This window comes from Lutjanus erythropterus, chromosome 1, assembly GCF_056507025.1.
Source record: "Lutjanus erythropterus isolate fLutEry1 chromosome 1, fLutEry1.hap2, whole genome shotgun sequence".
In the NCBI taxonomy this organism is placed as follows: Eukaryota; Metazoa; Chordata; class Actinopteri; order Lutjaniformes; family Lutjanidae; genus Lutjanus; species Lutjanus erythropterus.
Window position 1 is genome coordinate 17,859,495 of NC_139317.1, and position 12,064 is coordinate 17,871,558.

The following is a 12,064-nucleotide window of genomic DNA, read 5'->3' on the forward strand; positions in this document are numbered from 1 at the left end:
CATGTCTGCTCTCTTCTTATCAGCCGGGTCATTGACACTCAGGACACACACAGGCAAAACAGGCGCATAGTACATCCTCATTAGGGCAGTTGTAACAGACAAAAACACATCCAGAGGTCCTGTGAAAAGACTATATGTCTTATTGACAGCTGCTTATTCATACATTTATTTAACAAACCAAGGGGGTAGGTTTGGGAGGGGGAGGGGTACAAGTAGGGTGATCCCCTCCCTTGAAATTTTGAGCATGAAATGCTTTTTTTGACTGTGGTTGGTATCACCCCATGTTGCCAACCATGGCGTTGTATCACTGATAAACTGGCACCCATTGATATGCCCGGTGCAAGCAGCTTGAGGACGCCAAGAACTGAGTTCTTCACCGGGTTTAAGTTATGTTTTTAATCTAAGTAAAAGATTAAGTTGTTTTCTTTGTTACTTTTGTTTACCACAGTATGTGTTTTAGTGTAGCTCCACACACATACAAACACTTGCTTCCTTACCCCCTACTATTTAATTGGACCACATTGGACACCGGAACGTGTGCAACCTGCTAAACCTTGTTCATTTCTTGGCAAAAGAATCCAGATTAATGAACTTTTACAAGGAAGCAATAACATGCACAAATTTGTGCCTCAGCTATCTAAGCTAAGTTTGGGTAAAATTGAATTATTGGCAGGCGACATAAGATTGAAAGTAACAAACAACACTTCTTTAAGTAAACAAAATGACAGATTGTAATCATTGCTTTTGAGGTTATATACTGCCACCATATACTCAACCAGAGTCACTGTTGTGTCTTTGAGTCATGTTCTAGTCTAGTTTGTCAAAATAAAAGTCCTCTGCTACGTTTATGTTTTTACTGTCGGGGACAAATGCACATGTTCTAAATATTGATGGGTACTTGTCCCCCCTGCACCCAAAAACCACAAAAGCGACAAAGAAAGTGACATTGTTTTCAAATTTTTTTGCTTGGTATAGGAAGTAGGGCAATATGGGTTATACATAATAATTATATAGAATATCTCTATTTTTGGAGTATTCTGCAATATACAATATATGTCTTGCTATACACATTTTCTATAAAATAACATGCCTTAAATTCTCAAAAGTGCAAATTTATGATTTTATGGTCGGGCTGGGTGATTTGGACAAAATTTAATAACACAACAGTTTTAACCAAATACAAATATTGATATTTATAACTCTTAACTCTTAACACAATGAGATTCTTGATAAATTAATCATCAGTAATGTGGATATAAGGATGGATATAATATCAATATAATAATTTTATACACTTGCCTCTTTCAGAGTGTCAGAAGATTAAACCTTTGAGCTTGAACATTTCTGTCTCAAAAAGCTAAAAGATGTCCCGTCTTCTCATCCCACTCCTCCTAACATTTAAGCTACACTGTTTTTTCTCTTTTTTCCTTTTTTTCCTCTCCTTGTGTTACTTCTGTCCTCGGGCTAACCCAGAGGCCTGGCCGTTGGTCTAGGCCTCCAAGTGAGAGATGCTGCTTCGAACTCACTTTTTGGTGAAAAATAATGTCATTAAAACTGCCTGGACAGCTACAGCCAGAAACTTCTGTGTGGGTGTTCTACTAATGCAGCAGACTTGTTTAGACAGCAGAATTACTGATCAGTTTATTATCCATGCCTTTTTAAGTTTGCCTTAACGCACCTATAGCAGGAAAACTGTGACGTGACAAGATTTACGTCCCAAGAAGCGAGAGAGATAAAACACAGACAAATTTGTTTACTACACAGATATTTGTTATGTTATTTGACAGGTGGGATTCATTAACTCCACAATCTAATCTGGTAAAGCTCCCCTGAAGCACGCGCTGTAATCCCTGTGAGACCCTTCATAACTCTGCCTGCTCTGCTTCATGCACCCGCCGGCTGTAATAATCTCTAACTGTACTCCAGCAGCACATATTTCTCTCTCTGCTTGTCTGCTTGCATGCCTGTCTGTCTTCTGTCTCTTTCATTCATGCAGTCACACACACAGTGTCCACACTGCACCTTCACAGCTGCCACTCTTGTCTTTGTCATTCTTTACACATTTTCACTCGTTTCTCATGCTGCTCGCTGACCAGAGTGCTCGCCGTGCAGGTGTAGGAGCAGCTTCTTTTCCTCATCTTTGAGTCTCAGATCTATCACGTTCGTCCTGCGCTCACATTCGGTTCCTGGTACCTTTGTGTTTAATGCTGCCTGCTTGTGATGGTGTGCCTGTAGGCATGGCAGACCCCTCTCTGTTCCCCCTCACAGTCTCCCTCTCCAGGGGGCTTTTCGGTCAATCTTTCCATGTCGGTGCATATTGTACAGCGCTCGACCGTCTAAGCCCTCATCACACTGATTACCCCCCCCCACCCAGACTCTCAGCTCCAGGCCTTCACCCAGACTGTTGCCTCACAACTCATGACAAGCACATGATGTGAGAATGGCCATGGCTCAGGTATTAGCTGAGACAAAAACTGCAAAAAAATAGAGACAAAAGGATAAAGGCGGGTTGGTGAAGCATTTTCTATTGAACTGAGGTTATTCCTCCATGTCTGCTGAAACATGTAGCCCTTGCTCATCATATTCTTATGTCATGCTTCAGGGAAATCATACTGTAATGTTATAGCATGTTATTACTGCGTTGTAAAAGAAAGATGAGATTTTCTGAAACAACAATGAAGTCCGGCTGCATGATATGATAAAAAAAAAATCATATTGCGATTACTTTGACAGATATTGCAATTGCAATATGATTCATGATTGGTGGGAATGATAATTTTTGCATTACAATTTTTCTTTTCGCTAATTGCGATTTTGCTGATATTTTAATTAATAGAATAGAGTAGATCTTTATTGTCATTTTGCTCAGAGGTCATTGAGAATCTGTTCAGCAACCATTAAGCAGTTTGTGACAAATAAATAGAAACAGTCAAAATCAAATGAAGATTAAGAGAAAATATGTATAAAGATAAGCAGTACACAAAAATAAGCAAAACAACAACAATAATCGGTTAATCGAATGTCATTGGTGAAAAATATTTCCCAAAACTCAAGAACCCTCTGTTTTGCCAGAACCCGAAGATATTCAGTTTACAAAGTGACAGTGTGATGTTGAGGTACAGCAGCATCTTGGATGAAAACTGCAACACGTGCAGTTTCGTAGCGAGGTGTGTAGTGTTTGAGGCCTTTCTCAGTCTTGTGTAGTGGAGGATGGAATAAGGTTCCTGCTTTTGATTGTTCTGCAGCCTCTTCCAGAGGGAATGGGGGAGAACGGACAGCGTCCAGGATGGGATGGATGTTTCAGAATACAGCTGGCTTTCTTTTGTAATTGTCCAGTGTAAATGTCTGTAATAGGTGGTAGTGTAGTCCCAGTGACCTGCTGAGCCGCTTGTTGAAGATCTCTGCAGCTGCTGCACCACAGATTGTTCTGGGATCGCCAGTCGGCCAGATGTTGAACCTCCTGTCTGTATGCTGGTTCATTGTTTTATGATCATCTCACTTTGGTTGTGAATTTTGTGATAGTGTTAGAGGGGTGATGGGGGAACAGACATGAGTGATTAATTGTGGTGTCCTACAATAAAGTAATAGAGATGCAACGATTAGTCGATTGATCAATTAGTTGATCAAGAAAAAAAATAATTGGCATTTATTTTGGTAACTGCTCAATAGTTTCAGTCATTTTTTAAGAAAAAATGTCATTTGCTGGTTCCAGCTTCTTAAATATATGATGGTAAATGAAGACTCTTTGGATTTTGGACTGTTTTGATGTGATGTGATGTACATTTATCACAGTTTTTTTTTTACATTTTAAACAAGCAGATCAAACAGTTGATTGATTAATTGTGAAATAATCGGCAGATTAATAAAAGATGATAATTGTTAGTTGCCGCCCTGTAAAGAAATAAATGAAACAAGATGTAGGATATTTTAAAATGTCTTGGTAATAACAATGTCTGTACTTTGATATAGGAGTACTGATAACCCTAACCGACCTTCTTAAATGGATCAGATGTCTGTCAAAGGAGACCCATGTAAGGAAATACTGTTAACTTAATCCCATTTATTACTAAAACGGTAACAATGCAACTTATTAATTTAGTTTACCTGCATGTTGAAAATGACCACAAACAGTTCTACACAGTCAGGTATGTGGATTTAAAATGGGGGCAAAAAAGAAATAAGAGCAATAATATTCTGTACTGACTTTTTTCACAGCAGACGTTTTGGCTGGTCATAGCAGGAAAATGTAGTCTGGGAATCAGATGAATCTGCCAAGCTCATGTTTTCATTCGCTCTGGCGGATAATTCACGTTGCGAGTTAGTCTGGCGATGTCAGGCTAAGGAAAAGGTGTACTTCATAATATTAAAATCAATTGTATTCCATATAGGTGACCTAGTTCCAGGTTGCTGGTGCTGTGCCTGTCATGCAGGCTCACTGGATCTCTTGATGGAACTCAGAAAAACTGGATCACAATCTCTTTTTTAAAGCTAGAGGAGTTGTTTGACATGTTGGCAAACATTTTGATACACATTCTTGAGTTGGGTGAGAAAATCAACACCACTCAGACCATACATAGAGACCATATGTCTGTAGAAGGTTGGAGCCAGGAGATGGTTAGCTTAGGTTAGCTTAGAGTAAAGATTGGGAGCAGGGAGAAGCAGCTCTGCCATATTTTATTTATTTATTCCTTAAGAAAATAAAGATGAATTGATGTTTTTATAGGGGCTTATGTGCCAGACTGTTTTTCATCCAGCACAGCGGCATCTTGGAGTCACTGTGTGGTTGCCAGGCAACCAGCAAAGACTCCAGGAAGTCACTGCTCCCAGCTAAGCTAACAGCCTCCTACCTCCAACTTTATATTTAACAAGCAAACTAACGTACCCAAAATGTCAAACTCTGTCTTGAAACGTATAGTTTGGATTATTTGAAGTGGGGTACATATCAATAGTCAGTGTACTAGATAGATTAGTTATCTTTTATTATCCACAAAGGGAAATCAGTTCTGTTCAGGCGAGTGGCATACAGACAGACAAAACAATAAATAATTAAAATCGGCACTACAGTACAAAACAGGCTTCTAAAAGACAGGCTTTTTAAAAGAAGAACAATGCCTACAGTAGATTCTGGCTGGCACACTATGAGCTTGTGCCCCTCTGTGCTTTTCCAAACTGGAGACGTGCCGACCAGCATCTACTGCAACTAACACACTGACTGTTGATAAGTACCTCATACAACCCCACTTCAAATAATCTGCACTATCCCTTTAACCGCATTTCATTTTGAGCAGCATGTGCTGGTGCTCAGTGGGGAACTACCTTTTAAATCTGTCCTCAAATGTGTCTTTTTTCACACCTGGACATCTTTTTTCCTTTTATGTGAGCGTTGGATGCCATAATGCTGCATTATTTGTGCACTTTCCCGTACAACTGCTGCTCTAACACGCCCGGAAACACACTCATAAGCAAAGCTAGACACTGCTTACAGCACCGGGTACACTACTGTGACAGACAAAAGAGCAACAGCATGATCTGCTTTCGCCTCCTGATGCAGCGGCCTGAGCATTAGACTCAGAAATACTTTCAGGAGTGGAGCTTAGCAGAATTTGCTTGACATTTACTTTCATGGCGATAAAAAATTCATGAGTGGGAAAATCATGTGCTGAGGATGGTGAATACATGTTTTTAGGCTAAAAGTGAGCATCCTATCCTTGTAAAGCATTAAAATCTGCTGTGTGTGCATGCTTGTATGTTGCCTTGTACATTTGTGTTTTATGCAAATGGTGTAGACATTATAATTGCATATTCTGAGGAATTAATTTGTGAAGTGAATTGAGAATAGGATATTCTCCATCCTCTCACCTCTTAACCTTTCCTCTCCCTCATTTGAGTCTGTTAACCTCCTGCCTTTCTTCTGTCATGTATCTCCCTTCAGCGTTTTATCCACTTGTTCTTGTTCTCACTCCAATATCTCCCAAGACACGGGGAGTCTCACTCTGCCCTCCTCTCACTGACACCACTCAGGCTGGTTTGGTAGAAGTGGTCGGTTTATTAACACACTATATATACTGTAGGTCTGTTCATATGATATCACAGCAGCTTCCACGGTGATGTGCTGTAACCTCTTTCTCTACCATATTTCTCTGTCAGCTCAGCTTTTGATTAGAGAACAAATTGCCTCCCTGAAGCTCTATAAGGGCACTGAATTGTATACAGGCACAAGCACAAGCAAGCTCTCCCTCTTTCATTCAAACAAAAAGCAGTAATGGTGACGACAGGAGAAAGACAAAATGAAATCTCAAGATGTTATTATAATTATTCATTATTCCAGGTAGCTTTTAAAGTTGGATTGTTTTTATCAGGGTGAAAAATACAGTATAATCCATGTATATACTGCCTCTGAAGACAGAAAGAAATCTGAGTTATTTAACAGACTTGGAGAACTCCTTACAGTTGGCGTCAATCTGCTTTTATGCAGTGATTTTAATACAGTTACATCAAAAAATGACAATAGCTGTCCTTTTTGTTTTTGATTGTATTTCTATGCTGAAGTTTTTACAGGTGTTTCTATAGGCTTTGTGTAGCAGAGTGGTTCTACAAGCAAGTCAGTGCATCATTAGATGGTTTCAGAGAGTTACAAGCTTCTGTAAATGCATCATGAAAACAAAACAGCATGTATTGATATTAGAAAATGTACTTTGTAATTTGTACTTTTGAATACTTAAGTATTTTTAAAAGCATGTACTTTTGAATACTTACGTATTTTTAAAACCAAGTACTCTAGTACTTTAACTCAAGTAAAATTTTGACTGAGCAACTTTCACTTGTAGTTGAGTAATATTTGACCAGGAGTATCTATACTTTGACTCAAGTACTGGGGTTTAGTACTTTGTCCACCACTGACCATAACACCATTGCTGTTGCCAGCCCACACTGTAGATATCATTGCACCCACACTAATTTCACATGCACCCCCAACCACTTTGTTCAGGAACTGGGCCAGCATAGCTGTGCTTGGCCAATATTGAGCTGATAATATTGGCAAACAGATATATCTATCTGTTTCTAATATTTAGGCTTTCATTTCTGTTTGCATCTCTGGCTCTTTCGAGGCAGTGAGGGCAACTTAACTTTGAAATGAGATAAAGAATGTGTTCAAATGCTGCAGTCCTTCTGTAATCTTTTGTCTCCCTTTCTTTTATTCTCTCTTTCTCCTTCCTGCTCTCCATCCCACAGACACCTTTGAGGTCCTGATGAGGCAGGCGGAGAATCACACTAATGTTGTCCTCCAGGAGTCGTACCGCAACATGGCTGACCAGGCCGCGGGCCCTGTGCGGGAACTCTTCACTGATATCGGCCTCTTCCTGATGGGATCTGAGCTCAATGTTGATGACTTAATACAGCGATTCTTCGACTCTCTCTTCCCACTGGTCTACAATCACCTCATCAACCCCGGCCTCAGTGACATATCACCAGGCTACGCCGAGTGTGTGAGATCATCCAGCCGTGATGTGAGACCATTTGGTGGGACGCCCACGCTCCTGGCAGATCAGATAACCCGCTCTGGGGTTTCTGGCAAGCTTCTTCTTCAGGCACTGCACCTTGGCATCGAGGTCATCAACACTACAGACCACTTGCAGCTGAGCCGCGAGTGCAGGCGGGCTCTGCTCAAGATGCACTACTGTCCTCACTGCCAGGTATGGATGCATGAGTTTATCGATCTGAATTAATGAAAGTCTTCTCCAGCATCACTGATCTCAAAGTAATTTGCTCCACAGGGCTTAACCCAGTCCAAGCCCTGCATGGGTTACTGCCTCAACGTGATGCGTGGCTGTTTGGCGAGCATGGCGGAGATTGACACCCACTGGAGGGAGTTTGTACGCTCGCTGGAGGGCCTGTCAGCACGGATGCAGGGGCCACAGGATTTAGAGCAAGTGCTTCTGGGAGTTCACACACTGCTTCACGATGCTGTCGGACATGCTCAGAAAAATGGGCCCCGCCTCTCAGCACAGGTCAGATCATCTTTGAGGAGAGATTTAGTATCATGGTGTTCAGTTTTGGCCATTAGTGGAGATATGGAATGAAAATAAGGTTGTCAAAAGTAATGAAGTATCAATACTTTATTAATACCACATGTTTAAAAACAATAAATATTAACATTTTATAATACTGAAAGTACTAAAGCTAAAAAAAAACATTCAGGACCTCAGTTCAGTCTCTATTGTCCTTTCTGAAATTTGGCCTTCAGCAAAATCAGTTGTCTGTACTAACACTGTGTGCAGATTGTTTGTGCAAAACAAAGAAAGACAAAATTAAAGTTTAAAATTCTGGTGTTGTGACAAATCTAGATGGGAACCTCCAAACTTCAGACAAAAATATCAAATGCTTGACTCCAATAGAATTATGAAGATGTCTGATCAGGGACTCACTAAAAAAAATAGTTAAGTGGGACGTTTCTTGGACGTTCATTGTGTGTTGATAATATGGTATAAACAGAATGGCAGACTTACCATCTTATAAAGAATAGCTTTATTATAGAAATGGCCAGTACACTAATGAGAGGTAACTGGCTGTACTTGGTATCAAATTAGACAAAAACTAGAAATAAGATGTTCTTTGTTAGACTGTATCAGACTCTTATTAGACTTTCTTAGAGTGTAATTAGAAACACATTAAAACAGAACTGAACTGTAAACTAAAGTGAAATCACTTATCTGCTATATGAGACACAACTTCTTTGGCTGGTCCCATACATTAGCAGCCAGGACAGATGACCCTCTAATAAAGTCTGGTAAGTGTCTAATCATGGACAGTGCACTTCAGTTTACTGTACAGTAATGTGTTCCTAATTACCCTCTAAGACAGTCTGATAAGGGTCTAATAAAGGTTCTAATAAACCACAGTTGTTTTTTTTTGTTACATCTTATTAGTGTACTGTAAAATAATGTGTGACCATACAGCCTTCTGTGAAGTATAATTTAAACAAAAGACAGAGATTCCTGTGTGCACAGTTACATTCAGGAACATAACCGTTTGCCCTAGAGACCGGCAGGCTTAATGCCCCTCCAGAGGACAGACTTTGTTGAGCTTGGTGAAATTGAGAATGAAGTTCATTTTTGTAGCTGGACTATTATGATGATTATGATTATTATTGTGCTTCTTGAAAGGAACCTTTTTTATAGCAGATTTTATTTGCATTTGGAGAGAAGACAGAATAATATTTTGTTTAAAACCGAGCTGTGAAATAACCAATAATTTTGTAATGGAAGGAAATATAATGAAATGAGCTTTTGGTGTCTTGTAAACCCAAGAGGGTTGCACAGTTTGCATGACAATAAAATAAAAGAAATCAGTCATTTGATTTGAAACTGCATAGGTGTTCTGTGGGAGGTGAAAAACAGTAGCACCAGTAAATCTAAGATGATAAATGGGAAAAAGATTAGATAAAGGATAAAGCATTTCAGTCAGTCATGGGGTTTTTAGTGTGAATTTCGCTGCTGTTCCAGCTGTTGGCTCCATGTCAGATAGGTATGTGGTGTGGAGACTGAAGATAAATTGCTTGAAATTGCTCGAACCACATGCAACAGGTTTGTCAGAATAGAGTGACCAAAAATGAAATACATCCATGTGTGCTGATCCACGGTGGTCAGAAACTTAATAGTTTAACTGGCAGAGGAAGGATTCAGGCCAAAATTCAGCGTCAGCAGCTGCTTTTACGCTCATTTACTCTCAAATAAGGGAGTTTCTATTAATGAAACACCGCTAATCTATCACAGTCTGACCTTAAAGTGTTAAAATATAACTTTCTTTTTATATCTCTGTCGTTAATTAATTAATTATTTCATATTTCTGTTAAGAAGCAAACTCTGCAGGATGTACACTGTCCTTCCTGTTCTGATAGATACACCACAGCTCCATCTAGTGGTTGTCTAGTATCACTGCTGCTTGATGTCCTCCACATGCAGTACATCCAGAAATGAGAGATGATAGGCTTGGCTGCACTAATGGCCTTAGTATAAACAGCTGTCACTCAGCCTCTAAAATAAGGCTTATTTGTCATGCACCAGTACAGTTTAACAAGATTTAAAATGCATGTTTTGCTCTCAGTGTTTAGACTTAAATTCTGTCTGTCTCTGTGGGTAATAGGTGCACAAACTGTGTGGCCCACCAAGCAGGAAGCCTGCACAGTCAGTCAGCATCCAGCACAGCAGCAGCAGCAGCAGAGAATCCATCCCTCTTAAAGCTCCTGTCAGAGTGTCAGGGGACTCGCTCGCTGTCAGGAGAAGGTAAGTGGGTGAAAGATGACAGATGTGTACATAGAAAGACGTGTCATTTATTGATTTTAGTGCGTTAAATCTACAATTAATATGTATAACAGTTTGTTAAACAAGTAAATTTTCTGTGTGCCCACGTGTGGCTGCTTTTGCAGGGACTTTCTGAACAGTCTGCGCCTCTACCGTACGTACTACGGTGGCCTGGCGGATCAGCTGTGTGTGAGTGAGCTAGCCTCCAGTGACGGAGTGTCCTGCTGGAATGGAACCGACATCGTGAAAAGGTTTGTTCTTAAAGAGGTCAATAAAACACATGGGTGACAAATTCAATGAACACAACATCAAGCGTCTGCAGTAAGGTAAGGTCACCACCAGCCCTCAGAACAACTTCTTTGTAAAGCTTCTGAAGGTCTCCAAAACCCTACTGGAGGGATGAAAAGCAGCCCGCCAAAAGTAGTAGTGTAGTCATAAAGGAGTGGAAATACATCTACAGCAGATGTGCAGCTGGAGGCACCGTGAGTAACTGTTGTTCATAAGTCATAGTTGTCATGCGTGACTGTAACAGTGTGCAATGTGGGGCACCACAGCAGGAGATATGCAGCAAGAGTAACAGGTAGAAAGAAACATGGGGAACAAGGCATGTTGACTCTCCAAGTGTGAGAAACCTCACCAAAAGTGACCTCAAAATCAAAGATGGCTGCACAAAACATGCTGTGTAACTTGCTGTTATCAACCACAAAAGTTTTTTCCTGACATGTTGTACTGGGACACTCAGGTCCCAGCTCTGACTTATGTCCTTCGCAGTAAATAGATCTGACCATGAGTCCAACTTAGACAAGCTTGCTGGGGTTTTAGTCCAATCAGATTATTTGTAAACAGCCTCTCAGACCCAATCAAGGACTCTGTTATTCATGTCCCCCAGGTTGGGGAGATCAACCTGGGGAGTTAATACATTAGTTATTAATATATTAGTTAATCCTTTATTGATTGCATTGGACACCTTATTGACAAGAATTGGTAATTAGGTGAAAAAAATATGATACATCTTCCCCAACTACTCAACTAGAACAGTGATGCTGTGCTGTGATGCTGGTGAGTCAGGACCCCCCAGCATAATCAGGTCGATGTTTGTGACCCCCGCAAAAAATCGATACTGCAGAAAGTCAGGGTGATCTTTTGGAAGCTTGGTGGGAGCGTGGGGATCCCTCGGAAACTCTGGCACCTTGAGTTTCTCAGTTGATGGTGCTGCTGTCGGATTTTCAGTTGACTGACCTTGAGACACAGTCTCTATTGACTGTCCAGTGTCCTGTTAGCCAGAGTCTTGAGCTGCAGTGCTTTTTCTGAGAAGTCATCGCTTTGTACTAGTCATTCCATTTGAGAGCAAAACTGGTTATAGCTGCTTGATAGTGTGGCACAAAAGCGCCAAAATGAGTGAGAGGATTCTTTTAATGTGGAATTATATCACTTGTACAGGCAGTGTGATGTAAAAACATTCTCCAGTTTAAAATATGGCTATAATTTCACACCATTCTTGCTGGACTGAAAAAGAAAGTTTAAGGCTGCCATTATATGTTAAAAAAATGCAATGCATGTTACTTTTTATTTGGTGCTTTGTGCTTTATGTTAGTAATAGTCATTTTTGTGCTGGTTGATAGTTTTGACCATTAGTTAGGTGGCTGCTACATTTCTTGAGGCTGTATTTTGCATATTTTTGAGCACTTGCCTCTTGGAGATGTCATTGAGGGGCTAACATCGCTGCGAGCTTCTTCCTGGCTCTCATTCTGTGCAGTTTGCCA

General features: G+C 40.4%; 1 protein-coding gene across 1 annotated transcript in view; it reads left to right on the forward strand.

Annotated features, from left to right (window-relative positions):
• Window positions 1–12,064, forward strand: part of gpc5a (glypican 5a) — a 193,967-nt gene that overhangs the window by 36,053 nt on the left and 145,850 nt on the right. The window contains exons 3-6 of the mRNA XM_084715467.1: window positions 7,234–7,694; window positions 7,776–8,009; window positions 10,144–10,283; window positions 10,427–10,552. Coding sequence (XP_084571593.1) covers window positions 7,234–7,694; window positions 7,776–8,009; window positions 10,144–10,283; window positions 10,427–10,552 — 961 coding nt within the window. The remainder of the gene's footprint in view (window positions 1–7,233; window positions 7,695–7,775; window positions 8,010–10,143; window positions 10,284–10,426; window positions 10,553–12,064) is intronic.